At 47.3% G+C, this 14,070-nt stretch overlaps 2 protein-coding genes across 2 annotated transcripts; one reads left to right on the top strand and one right to left on the bottom strand.

The window, feature by feature from the left end:
• Positions 1 to 7,441: 7,441 nt before the first annotated feature.
• On the top strand, positions 7,442 to 12,313 carry BTBD18 (BTB (POZ) domain containing 18). Its single transcript, XM_004682761.1, has 2 exons — positions 7,442 to 7,565; positions 10,299 to 12,313. Exons 1-2 carry the CDS (start codon positions 7,442 to 7,444, stop codon positions 12,311 to 12,313), a joined length of 2,139 nt encoding a protein of 712 aa, XP_004682818.1.
• A 211-nt stretch (positions 12,314 to 12,524) lies between these two features.
• Positions 12,525 to 14,065, bottom strand: LOC101627619 (chromosome unknown open reading frame, human C11orf31; the record flags this gene model as incomplete). Its single annotated transcript, XM_012725169.1, has 3 exons — positions 12,525 to 13,153; positions 13,689 to 13,818; positions 13,930 to 14,065. Coding segments are annotated over 2 exons (237 nt in total), but the record flags the coding sequence as incomplete, so codon positions are not given.
• Positions 14,066 to 14,070: the final 5 nt, after the last annotated feature.

Consider the following 14,070-nt stretch of genomic DNA (forward strand, 5'->3'; position numbering starts at 1 on the left):
GCATTAGGGTTAATTAGGAAAAACAAATGCCTGGACCTGTTAACAGTTTTTTTAGTGTCTATACTTTCAACTAGAAGTCGAATCCATTGGGCTACTGAGTAAAACCACGGTCCTCCCATTTGAGCCATATGAAAATACTATTGTATGTGTTTGAGGGGAAGAAAAATGGAATCCAATAAACAAAACAATACATTTTTAAGAACAGTGTGTCTGAGGAAAAGTCTTACATCAAAAAAATTTCTTTGCCAACTTTCACTTACACATTCTCGTTTGTACATCTGACTTATAAAGGATTACACAAGTATTCTGTTTGCCTGGGTTTCCAATTATCCTGAATGTGTTCTTCCACTGGTAAACCACAAAGGGCAGATCGATATTAGATCCTTTTTTTTTTTACATGCTTGAAAAAGATCAGTATTTTATGGCCACTCTATTTAGTAATTATTAAACAAAGATGACAATGATGAATTGAAAAAGTTCTTACTGAAAAATCTAAAATCTATCCAGTAGACTGCTGCCAAATAAATCCTCATCAAGTTTTAATAATCTAAGATAGTGATTAAAACAGAGACGCTGCAGTCGGACAGCCGCTGCAAACCGTCCTCCTCTACTAGGACGCATATTCAAGTGATCATGCTTCTTCTATATGACTTTGGACAAATTATATAAACTCTCTGACTCTTCTCCTTACCTATAAAATGGAGATAAGACTGTCTCATAGGACTGCTGTTAGAAAATATAAAGTTCTTAAAACAATGTATGACATATAGCATAAACTCACTAAGGATGAGTTATTACTATTACCAATGTCTCCCTGCCCCCAAACCTTTTCATGGTTCACCATGGTGCAATAATAGCACCTAATGATGGAGCATCTATAATGCTGAGGGCACTTTGCACCCTAACTTCTAATACTCCAGCACAGAGGTAGTATTGTCATTTTACTGATGAGAAACTCTAGGCTCAACAAGGTTAAGAAACTTGTCTGAGCTCATCTGACTAAAAAGGGAACCCCTCATCAATCTGACTCCAAAACCCACGCTCCCTCCATCACCTTACACTGTGGTCAAGATAAAAGCCAAGTTCCTCATCTGCTTTCAAGGTGCCACATTTATCCATTCAATACATTAAAGTAACACTGATTAACCATAATCACACCTTTCCTGATCTGTCAAGTGGAGTTCCACTCCCTCCCTCAGCATAAATGATCCCTTCTAACAGACTGCTCCAGCCTTTCTCCCTCTCATATTGGTCCATAGCTATAGACCCCATATTCGGTCTTCAGAGTGCAGCAAGAACTACTCTCTGGAGTGTTAAAAGACCTCACAAGCATTACAGCACTTCTATGACAGGCTTCAAACAAACTAGAATGGAAAAATGAAGATTACAACAGAGAAATGAACTTTTAACTTTCATTATCTGAGAATCTTATATTACACCTTATCATATCTTCTTTCCTTCTATTCCTGGTCCTCCATAGCCAAGTTCAAAAGCCAAAGCTAATTGACAAAGGAAACAGCACAAGAAATGTTTGTTGACTCACTGGTTCCTAGATAAGTCATATTCTAGAGTATTCTATGATTCTCTAAAGGCAGATCACCAATGACAACTTGCAAGATTTGTGTTTGTGTGTTTTCCTGACACCACCACCAGAAAATAAAGCTCATGACATGATGAATAGTGTTTTTCTAGGTCATGGTGGCCAGCTTTATCGCTCACCTTTAGCTTTTTTTGTTGTTTTTCTTTTCTGTTTTCTTTAATGTTTTTATGTCTCTCATCTTTTAGAAACCAATGAACAAGTGAATAAAATCTGCTAGCTTAGCAGTTATGTAATCCTGAAGAAATCACTTAGTATTAGTGAAAATGTAGATAGTATTCAAAAGTACATACAAAGCAAAAAGGTGGTGAAAAGCTATTAAAATTTTAATTTACATAAAACAGGTATCTCAAAAAAAAAAGCCCCCGTACAGGGTTGGTGGGGATGTACACCGGCGCAGCCTTTAAGGACAAAAGTTTGGGGGATCCTCAGAAATTACAAGTAAGCCTAGTATCCGATCCAGCAAGTCAGAGTCAGGTATCTCTCTGAATGTAAAAACACTAATCTGAAAAGCTATGGGCCTTGTATGTTCGATGCGGCATCACTCACAAGAGTCAAGGTATGGAAAGAACCTTGGCACCCCCTGGCAGATGAACAGGTGAAGAAGATGCCCTCTGTCCCCACAATGGAGTACTACTCACTGCGCTACAGCTGAAACCTTCATTTCCAACGACACCGTGAGACCGAAGGACCATACACTAAGCAAAAATGTTAGAAAGACAAAAACAATGCCAATGACTTCACTCACATGTGGAATATTAATAAACTAAGTTAAGGAACAAACGAAAACAAAACAAACTCTTGGATTCTGACTGCAGAACTGTGGTTGTAGGGGAGAAGGAGGAGAGAGGCAAAGGGGAGAAGAGCTCCAAAGGCTGTGGAGGGGGTTATTGGCACTTTGGTGGTGGGCATGGTGTGGTAACAGACATTTGAAGAGATGAGAGTGGGTACTTAGAAACATACAACTCCGTAAACCTATGCTACCTTAATAAAAACAAGCATCTCCAAAGAGAGCATCACAAATGTCACTGAGGGAAAATGGCCTACATTCAGTTAGTAGAAAACAAAAAGACTAGTCCTATTTAGGCTATTTCGAGCATGTTCTGTGAGACAGGTACTCTTGTAGATATTAAGGATACTGAGATAGAGAAGTTACTGGCTTTCAAAGTTTAAATCATAACATGCAGAAAAGAGAAGATCCACAAATGTCAAATGGAGCATGATGCAGAGGCAAGAGGAGATTCAAAACAGACTGATGAGGGCCCTCCCTAGTGGCCCAAGAGATTAAAGCACTGCACTGTCTGCTGCTTCAAGTGCTGGTTCAATCTTTGACCTGGGAGGTGACCCACAAGGCGTGGCAGACCTCTCCTCACCCACCCACTGCTCCCCTCAGCAGTGTACCACGTCCATCTGCCTGTTCTGCTTCCCACACTGTCTCTGGTGAGTCCTCTCACCACCCCTGCACCTCTGGCCTCTAGCCCAGTTCTGTGTGCACAAATAAATAATAAAACAAACGGATGAGAATGACAAGTGGTTCATTCTATACTGGATATCAAGGTCAAACTCTCAAGTGACATGTTAAATTGAAGTGGTAAAAACTGACCATAATATTAACCAGAAGAAACGAATAAGAGTAACTACTAACACCAACGGCTTACAGTATAAGGCTGAAACTTACAAGATCTGGCAAGGCAAGCTGGAAATGATAGGCAGAAGAATGAAGAGCCTATAGGTGGAAGAAAGAATTCTCATAGAGGGAGCCTGGGAGCAGAGCAAAGGTTAAACAGCAGGCTGAATGGATCCACATCACAGGAAGATCTACTGCTTAAGTGACCTGTGGATTAAAGAGGGAACAAAAATGAAAGCAAGATTAGTCTGAAGATCATGTTTTAGCGATGAGTTGACCACAATCGTGCCAATAAAAACAAAAAGAAGTCGGAGGACTGGAGATATGTTTAGAGAGACAGGTTTTTATTTTTTCTCCTTTTTTTGGTTTTGGTTTGACAGCATAGAATGTTACACTCAATGGATGGTTTTACAAAGTTAAACTTCCCCACTGCAACCATTATAAAGAAAAACAAGATATCATAAAATAGTGAAAGATTAAGGAAGAGCTAGGAAATAAAACTACTTTAAAAAGAAATATTAAAATTTTTATATAGGGCAAAGTGCTGTGCTGACTACTTCTAAAATAGACTAACACTATAAATACCGAGGAGAAGAAATGAAAAAGTTCAGCTCCAAAAGCACTGCCCCCCCCCATACAAAGGAAAACAAACTATTTTTACTCCTTTCTACCCTCTGGTGGCTACACATGACCATTCAAAGCTTGTCATTTTTGAAACCATGACAAGAGGGTCATTTATCATTGCTTTTAGAAATTCTACTAACCCAAGATTTAACTAAAATTTTGTTAGATTTGGGCCTCCCTGATGGCCCAGGGGTTAAAGTCTTAGCACTATCAAGCTATCACCAGCCACTGCAGGGAGAGTTCAGCCCCTGGCCAGGGAGCTGACCCACATGGCACAGCAGACCACCTCTCCTGACCCGCCCGCTGCTCCCCTCAGCATTGCATTTCAGTAGATCTGCCTGCTCTGCTCCCCCCGTCTCTGGTGAATCCTCTCCCCCCCTCCCCAGAGCACCACTGGGGCCTACACCCCAATTCTTGTAGACATAAATAAATAAATCTAAAAAAAAATTAAAAGAAAATATGGATAAAACAAAAGTCTCTGCCAGCCTGTGACCATGCAGGTGCCTCTCTTCCTTTCTCCTTTTCCTAGTGAACCTGTCCTTTTAAAATGTTAACAGCAAACAAATAAAAAAGAACAAGGCACACCCTCATTACTACTGGAAAGTCATCAAATCCTAATAAGAATATACTCATGAGAAGAGACAGTGTTTATATTTCCTTACAACTTCTCTGAATCATTTATCCTGGTATTCCACCCACCCAGCAGAGTTGGGGTTTGCCAATAACAGATGCCATAAACAAGCATTGTTCTGTCTTTTGTCTCTTCCCCCCAGGCCTCCTTGAGTTCTTGTGACCATGTGCCTGCACTGCTGACAACATCTGAAATCTGTCCTCCTTCTGCTAAGTTTTCTGTCCTATCACGAATTGCTTCCTCTTCAAAATAAGACAACTGCAATAGAAAATGTCTTCTGTTCCTGTTCCATCTTACCAGAAGCCTCAAACTAGGGAGATTAAGGTTGGGAAATGTGTACCGCTGGCCTCCACAGTCCAACCAACCACCTTAAATCCTTTTTCAAAAGGTGTGGGGAATCCGTGAAGACAACTGAACACATCACACAACTCACCTCTGTGAGATTCTGCCTGTGTCTTTCTGCAGGCTCCCCTTCTTAGCATCTTCCTTGTCTGCCTCCACCTGGCCTCAACAGGGGAGATGAGGTGTCTCAATTCACCAATTTGACACCAAAGGCTTCGGCTTGGTCACTTTGGGGACATCACCCAAGAGGCAGCACGGAATCCTGGGAGTCCCAATGCGCACAGCAGAAAGTGCTGTTCGGATTTAAAACGGGGCTGGCCGTCCCTCTGAGGGTTTGATCTTGAGATCACTTAATGTTTTGATATCATTCTCGAAACCAGCTGTTTCCAGCCAGGAACTGCTCTACATCGCTCAGCCTGGGATGTAGAGGTCACCCCAGACAGAGCACCTGCAAGCAACCCCTGCGGTCACCAATCCCCAAGAATGTAGGCTGGAGTAGAATCGAAAAACCGAATCCAAAACCTAGGCCAATGACCTCGTTCCAGAGGACCCCAGGCCTTTGGCGAGGCCGCAGTTAGACCGAGATAGGGCCAAGGTGCCAATACAGGTACCAGAGTCTTGCTCCTCCAAACCCCCGCAGGTCTCCGGGGAGCCCCCGCCGTTTGCAGCCTCTTCAGGTGGACGGCGGAAGTGTCCTTCTACCAGGCCCCCACCCGGTGGACGTCCTGCCCTCTCCTCGAGGTGCGCCCCCCGGCGCTGCCTCGCCGGCTGCTCCCTACCTGGGCCTGACACCGTCCAGCCGCTGCCCTCAACGCCCTCGTGACTCAGCCTCCCGCCAAAGCACCGCCCCCCTCTGATTGGCTGTCCGGGGAGCCTCCGGCCAATGGGGATGACGTATTCAAGCAGCCGGCGCGGAGGGCGGGGCGGGGCCGGGACGTCGTGGCTCGTGACGCTGGCGCGAGGTGTGTGGCGCGGGCCGCGTGGCGTCAGGCCCTCGCTGTCACCGCTGCCCAGTGCATGAGTGTGCTGGGCCCGCTGCTGTCCGAGGGCACCCCAGGGGGTGACTGCAAAGCCCGGGCGGCCTGAGGACGCGGTAAGCGGGAGCCCTGACTTGGGGCCTTCTGACTCCCCACGCGCCATTCCCAGAAACCTTCGCGGCGAGAAGTCTCTCTTCAAAGGAGTTGGGCCGGGTGCGCTGAGCTTCCGGGCGCCGGGCTTTGCAAGGCCTTTCCTGAAGACGGACTTTCACCATCACTGCGCCTCCCTGGCTTCTGGGCTGGGGGAGGACCCCTGAGGCCGTGGACCCACCTGTGCGGCTTTGCTAGACCTCCCCGGAGGCAGGACGACCCTGGAAGAAGCACGGCAGGGGACCCGAGCGCAGAGGACCCCGGAACAACTCCTTCTGCAGAGCTGTTCCAGGTGGGGTCTGGGGGTGAAATGGGGGGGCTAGTGGGCTGGGAGCCTGCCTCAGGGCCTAGGTTCGCTGGAGCCCTTGCAACAGCTGCCACCCCCTTCCCCACCCCCCGCCCCTGGCTGAGATCCAAAGTGAACCCACCCTTTCTTAATTTACCTTTCCATTCGCTTCTTTCCTAACAGTTTGACTGAATTATCCTGATCCCGAGTGCCACCTGACAGCAAACTGCATGCCAGGAAAGGAACACCAGCTGTGCCGTGCGGGTGGAGGTTTCAGTGCAAAAAAAACCTGGAAATTTTGTAAGTCTGAAGTCACTCTGTTTCCTGAGGGGTGGAATTTCAATTATCCTGGCTCGAAGTCATTAACGACTGATCCGCCTGAAGGGCAGATTGGTTGCCAGCTTCCAGGCAGGAGTAGGCAGGCTCTAGTAGAACATCTGAACTGAGGATGGCAGTCAATGTCCTCAGTGCCATGAGGGACCTTCCACCCGGGGCCAGTAGCTGCTTGTCTTGGCTGGCACCCTCTGCTGGTGAGTGTGATAGAGTGAGCTTGGGGAAGAAGAGACTTGCGCTGCTTCCTAGAGAATTCTGTACTCAATAAAATATTGTTTCTTTGAAAGTGTTAAGTGGAGGATTATACCCATGGAATTTGCAAGCATGAAGCTCACAAAGAATGTGAGGAGTCAGCACTGTACTCCTCAGTGGAAATGTGAATGAGGAAGGCTTAAGGGTGATCACAGATACCATTTTGGGTGATGGGGAGGTAATGCCAGGCACTAATAAACAATTTTATTTGCATTGATTCTTTAATCATTTTTTAAAGATGTATTTACTTACGTATACAAAAGAGAAGGTGCAGGCCAGAGGTGGGGTGTGCGTGTGTGACAGAGGATTCTCCAGAGACAGAATTGGGAGCAGAACAGGCAGATGGACCAAAATACACTGCTGAAGGGAGTGGTGGACGGGTCAGGAGAGGTCTGCTGCGCCATGTGGGTCAGCTCCTTGGCTGGGGATCGACCTTGTGCTGCAGTGGCTGCGTACAGCTTCGTAGTGCTGTGCTTTATCCCCATCTGCCGTCAGAGAGGGCCCAGTTTCTCTGCATTTCAAAAGACAAAATACCAAAGGTATGGTCGTGGCTCTGAGATGTGTTCTTTAATCTACAGGAATCTGATCTGTGAAAACCTAGGTTGTTTGTTAAGAGACCAACATGTGCTCCCCTGCCAGTCCCAAAATCCTTTATAGGAATCCTCGGTTCCTCCGGTTAGCTTTTCTGCAGCTTCATCATCAGCAACAGAGTGGTGTGTTCTGTGATGTCCTTCTGCAGGCAGAAGGTAAGAGCCTAATGGAGACTCAATTGAAAACTCACCACAGAATAAGTGACTAGAAGACCACCTTTGGGCACTATAAGCTATTTGGTAAAACGCTGTTTGTTTCTATTTTCAAGAACAAAAAGGAGATTATGCTGCATTTCTCCTTATAAATTGAAGGTGACTGTAAATTTTTGTAAGCATAGAAGTTTCATGGATAAATAATGTAATGGGATGGTTGTGACGGTTAACATATGGAAAGCACTTACAAGTTTTTCTTTTTTTAGATTTATTTTATGTTTGTGGATACAAGAGCTAGGGTGTAGACCAGAGGTACAGGGGGTGTGAGCGAAGTCACCAGAGATAGAGTGGGAAGCAGAACAGGTGGTTCTACTGAGATAGATTGCTGAGGGGAGCAGCTGGTGAGACAGGAGAGAGCTGCCGTGCTATGTGGGTCAGCTCCCTGGCTGGGGATTGAACTCAGTAGCTTTTGACAGCTTCATGGTGCTGAGACATAACCCCTTGCACTACCAGGGAGGAGGAAGTATTTTTAATGTAGTAAACACTGTGTTAGGTGATACATATTTTCCCCATTTTCTTGCCAAGCTGATGCTTAATTTAAGTTCATGTCTTCAGATTGATCATTTTCGTTGTTCGTTGTTAGATCTAAAAATATGTACCATATCTCCATAACTTCCCTTTACACTGAAATGTAATACTGATTTGAAATGTTAAATCAGTATGATCTACAGCCTAGGATAAAAGCCCAAGGCCCAAAGTAGGAACTGGAGAACCTGAGTTCAAGTCCTAGTTTTGTTACTAAGTAAGTGACAAATTGGCAAGTGACTTCATCTTTCTGAATTTCATTTTCTTCATTTATAAATAAGGATTATGACAGCTAACAGTATGCAGCACTTCAGTTTGCAGAGTACATAGTCTCACTTGAGTCTTATAACAGCTGTCAGGTAAGTATGTCATATGGTTCCAGTTCTACAGATGAGTAAATTAGGACCTAGTGACTTGTCTCTTGGTTTTCCTAGTAAAATCAGAGTTGAGATTCATTCTGTAATTCAAACGAAACAAAAAAGTATCAAATGTCTGTTGTGTGCCAGTACATTATACGAGTATAGAGGCACCATATGTAGGAGGCTGAAGTCCCACCAAGTGAGGACATCATGTAAGGAGGAAAACATTCAGCTTAGCAGAGCCCTTAAGGTACTGTGCAGTACAGTAAGTCGTATGTCAAGTGAGTATAGGCTGACATCACACAAGAGGTGCATTGTTCACAGACTTGGAGACAGGGTTGAGGAGATCTTCTTGGAGTTGATAACTCCTTAAGTAAGATCTGAAGGACAAACAGAAGTGGGGAAAGATTTTCCCAGGCAGAGGGAACAGCAAATACAGAGATTCAGATATGTGACCAGGGAGTTGTGATTTGTTCATATGGCTAGACCACAGACTACAGGTTGTGCATTGACCAGAGATGCAATGAACATAGCAGCAGGCAATGAAGTCTGAAGTATTAGGCAAAGGAAGCAGGTCTTGTCCTCTGAACACTGGGAGGTATATTTAAAGGTTTTAAGAGGCTGGTCATAAGATATCTACTTAGAAATAGCACTCTAGGCTGCATGAGAATTGTTGGATTGCTTCTGAAACCCAGTAGGAGGCTGTTTTGAGTCTGGATAGGTAATGGCAACCTGAACTAAGACACCCAAAACAGAAATGGTTGGCTTGTGAACTGTTAAGTTGCTGTTAAGCTGCTATAGTTAAGGGCACAAATTCCATAGCCAGACTTCCTGGGTTCCAGCCACGTCCCCGCTACTTAACTTGTATGTAACTGTGGACACGTTATTTAACCCTGCCATTTACTCATCCATAATAACAATAGCTATGTCACAGTGCTGCAGGGAAGGTTAAATGAACCCTGGTAAAACTCTTAGAACAAGACTTCGCACATAAGTATTTAAGTATTAATTTTTTTTAAAGATTAATGCTTGATTAAAAATAGTGGGTAAGAAAGAAGTAACTTTAGATTTTAGGGCAGCTCAATGAATGCGATGCTTTGAAGTAAGAAACAGATGTTTTTTAGGAGTTTACGAGTAGGGAATGGGTTCATTTTCTAGAAAGGCTGCACTAGAGGTACTTTTAGCATGTCTATAGAGACATGATGAGACTATGGAATGTTTAGTATCTCAGGAAAACTTTCGGGGCAGAGGTAGGCTATGGGGCCTTTGTAACTGAAGCCATGAGATTGCCTGGGGTGTGCATAAATGAAAGGTGTCCGGGACCTGATTGCCCACATCCAAAATTCAGGCAAAAGCTCCTTCTATTAGACCACATGCTGCTTCTATAGAATCTTTTAAACTAAAAAGAAAAATTATTCAGCAAGTATATGAATAATAATAATAAAGTTACTTCTTTCTTCTGTCTAGTCCTGGGTGTACTTGAGAGTAAGATATGAGAGCTTATAGTTTAGTGGAGATATGGGCAGTTACACTAGAGATAGCTAAATGCTATGAGAGCTCTTCTCTACCCAGAAAGCACCTAACCTGGACTTGGCATTTTGAAAGAAGTAATGTCTAAACTGCATTTTAAAGGATAAAAAGGATGAGTGAGCTAAGAAATGGCAGGTGTTTCTGGGTAGACAGAAGGAACAGATTACCGAAGCGACAGCTCATTATTTGGGTAATAACCTGTGCAGTTAGCCCATGAACACGCAGGTCTCCATGAGGTAACAGTGTTTGGGTCTCCCTCCAGGTGAAGCTGTCCCGGCCCACTGCTGCATCCTGTCTGCCTGTAGCCCCTTCTTCACAGAGCGCCTGGAGCGGGAGAGGCCAGCACAGGGTCGGAAAGTGGTGCTGGAGCTGGGGGGCCTGAAGATCAGGACTCTTAGGAAACTGGTAGACTTTCTATATACCTCAGAGATGGAAGTTTCTCGAGAAGAAGCTCAGGATGTGCTTTCTGCTGCCCGTCAGCTCCGTGTATCTGAACTAGAATCCCTTCAGCTAGAAGGTGGGAAGTTAGTGAAGGCTCCTCAAGGTCGAAGACTAAACCGGGAGTGCTTACAACCTCCCAGTCCCGCACCCATATCTGCCAGGGTGGTAGCATCCAGCCGCCACCCGCGAACGCCACTGCCCATTACCCAGACTCCCTGTCCTCTTGGGACGGTAAGATTGAAGTCCTCAGGGAAAGAGGAGAATCCTCAGGAGAAGAGCAACCGACAGAATCCGGAGAATGTGTCTGGCACCCTTCTGCTCAAGAGGAAGGCCAGAGCCAGCCCAGCTCAAGAAAAGAGCTCTTCACCATCGAGCCACAGCCAGGGCCCTAGCGAGAACAAGAGTGACCCTGCCCTTGGTCCTACCACGTTTTCCCCACCCACCTTGTACCCCTCTGTGGATGAGCGACTCCTGCCCAGAAAGATCAGGCTAAGTCGCTCAAAGCCATCTCCTGACATCTGTTCATCCAAACCTTCCAGTGTCTTAAGTGGACCCAGTTCAGTATCCACAGCCCCTGGCCGACGTCTTTGGCGGCAGAAGAGTGTAAATCGAGAAACACCAGAGGACAAACAGAAGCTAGGGCGAGAGAGTTCTCTCCAGAGCGCTCCAAATTCACCTTCTGGCCTTGGAAAGATAGGTGGGAGCAAGAAGCAGAGCCCTGAAGTCAGAGCACCTAATTCAGACTCTGCAGAGGAGGGGCAGGTCGGGAGAGTGAAACTTAGGAAGATTGTCAACGGGACCTGCTGGGAGGTGGTGCAAGAGCCTCCCCTCAAACACTCCCAAGAGAGCCCTCAGATCCCAGGGCCTGAAAACCAGGAGCAGCCTCCAGGGACTCGGCCATGTGCAGTTCACCAGCAGGAAATGTCATCGGCTGGACTAGACCCCTGTCAAGACTCACCGGTGTGCTCCAGGCTCCAAGACATTATGCTTTCAGCTAGCCACTCCCCAGGCCACCCTGCAGTGAAGTGTGAATTTGGGTCTAGTCCAGAGCCGGTGGGGAAGGAACCCAGGCTGGATATTGACTGCAGGGAGCCCTTTACTTTTGACACTGCCCTGCTCGGGCAGCCCTGTGAAGCCGAGGAGTACAGAATCACCAGCGCTGCTGCCACCAGCGAGCTGGAGGAGATTCTGGACTTCATGCTTTGTGGCTCGGACACTGAGCCACAGCTAGGGTCTCTGGAGAGTCCCAGGGCTGAGGGCTGCAGGACCCCTAATTATCACCTGACAGAAACTGGGAAGAACTGGATTGAAGGGGAAGAATGGTGTTTACCAGACATGGAACTCTGGCCTAGAGAACTCACAGGATTGGAAAAGGAACCTGCTGATAACAGAGAGCCAATTGAGTCCCTTAGCCCCCTTGTCCTGCCCTCAGGGATGAGTGAAGGCGAGGGGCTTTCAGTGGGAGCCCCTTGGACTTCAGACCTGGAAGTGACCAGTTCCCGGCCAGTGGATAGTCAAAGGAACCAGCTTCTCCACATGGACTCCCTTGACCCACCCCCAAAGCCCTATGGGGAGCTCTCACCTCCCTCTTCAAACTGGGGGGACAATGGGCTAGAAGTGCCCCTAGGTATGGATGAGGTATTATACCCTGCTCCAGAGGTAGGCAAGGAGGTATTTGACAACTCTGACTTGAGTCCACTTCCTGCCAGCCCCGAGGAGGAAGAGATTGACGTGGTGGACTGGACATCAGAGGGGAATCTGGTGCCCACCAATATTCCCTCTGTATGGCCCGACCCTTCCTCCGAGTCAGAAACAGAGATAGATATACTAACATAGTCAAGGGGGAGGGAAGGCTAGGAGCACTGGGAGATGGGAGAGGCTGGCTAGCAAAACTAGCACTGGCCCTCTTCTCTGCCGGAGGGGCAGATACCCCTGGCTCTCTCTAGGGCCCCTCCCTCTTCTCCCCTCCCCGGATTTTGGAGACAGGCAGTAGTACCATGGGTAGAAAATTATGAACTTGAACCATTTTATTTCTCTGATCTATTCTCCAGTTAGTGGTGAGACAATATATTAATTGTGGCCACCCCCCAACTGCAGAGGGCCAAGGCCAGAGTCCCAGGTTATGTGTTACTTCGTCTCTGCTAATCCAGGAATGATTGATAAACCACCCTCTGTGGCAGGGGATTCCATGTACTTCCCAGAACAAAGTGTGAAAGTGTTGGGACAGAACACTCAGTGGCGGGCGAGTCACGGGATTCTACCCAGTAGCTAATGCGTGGGCCTCGTTCACTACGGAGTGTGGGAAGTCCAGCCAGAGCCTCCACCTCCTTCACTTCCAAGAAGTGAGATGGAAAAATGTTTCTTTTATAAAAATAAATTACACCCCCCCCCATTTTTAAAAAATAAATATTTCACATCATCCTTTACCAGAGTTCCAGGTAAATGAAAGGCGCGACTAATTCCCTAAGGCCAGCTTTGTCCATCTCTTAACATTAACTTTAGTTACTCAAATATTTTACATCGAACACTTTTAACTTTTATTAAACAAACCAAATCTAAGAACTCTCCAATGCCTCACTACTGAACCTTCGTTTCTGGAGAAGCCATGGCTTCAGGAACATGACTGAAGTTTGGTCATGTCCCATCATGAATGCTCCAAGTCACCAGGACAGAAGGCTGTGGAAATGAGAGCAGAAATAGGGTGAGAGAAGGGCCCAGGCGATGGTGACCTTTACATGTGCCCACCCCCTCCAATGAGCACGTGGGGGCGCAGGGAGTAAAGATAAGCCCTTGTGACCAGGAGGGACAGGGATGCTGTCACCAGGACGGGAGGTCAGAATATACCAGAAGAACAGCACCCAGGGAGGGTGGGGTGAGCCCACTAGACTCCAGGGTCTGGAAGAAGGCTAGATCCTTAATAGCTCCCCAGCCCTGAAAGAAGCGCACACCCCCGGGGCAGTAACTGCACTCACAAAGAATACAAACTGCACTTCTAAGAGTCACTGCCATCACCATTCACATTCTCTAAGTTCGGGCAAATCTTCTGCCCATGGCCTTTCCCGCCAATGCTATGGGGCAGGTGCAGCCCAAGGTGGCCATCCTTAAGGCCAAGGCCGGGGAAAATGTACGACGTGGGGGGGGGGCCGTTAAGACCACTTCACAAACAGCCACCCCAAAATCAGCCCAGGGCCGGCCCCACCCCACTGCAGACCTCGGCTAAGATGCGCTTCTGCCCCAGCCCTAAGGAAGGTGCTTCCTGAGCTGCTCCACCACCTCGAGAGGCTCAGGGAACTTGAGTTTGCGCGGGGGCCCCTTCTTGATCCCGGTCCAGAGCTCCGCACCTGGAGAAACACCGAGTAAAGCCAAGTTCCTCGCGGTTACCCGCCTCTCCCGAGCCGCGGGCGGTCCCGCCTCGGCCCAGCCCCGCCTCCCCGCGCCGCGCCCCCACTCACTGCTGCCGTCCGGACGCAGCAGCGTCACCTCGAAGCTGCCCCGACGGGGCTTGGCCGGGTTCACCCTCACGGGCAGCTCGGGGGCCTCCTGGCGCAGCGCCTCGCCCAGGGCGGCGGCGTGGCGCCCGTACACGCGTCAGC

This window comes from Condylura cristata, unplaced genomic scaffold (assembly GCF_000260355.1).
Source record: "Condylura cristata isolate star-nosed mole 26May11 unplaced genomic scaffold, ConCri1.0 scaffold00015, whole genome shotgun sequence".
NCBI classification, from domain to species: Eukaryota; Metazoa; Chordata; class Mammalia; order Eulipotyphla; family Talpidae; genus Condylura; species Condylura cristata.

Bases quoted from the DNA above. Each gene is read 5' to 3' on its own strand.
- BTBD18 (XM_004682761.1), top strand. From the start codon at position 7,442: ATGTGCTCCCCTGCCAGTCCCAAAATCCTTTATAGGAATCCTCGGTTC. The intron at 7,566-10,298 runs GTAAGAGCCTAA...GTCTCCCTCCAG, and splicing joins TGTCCTTCTGCAGGCAGAAG to GTGAAGCTGTCCCGGCCCAC.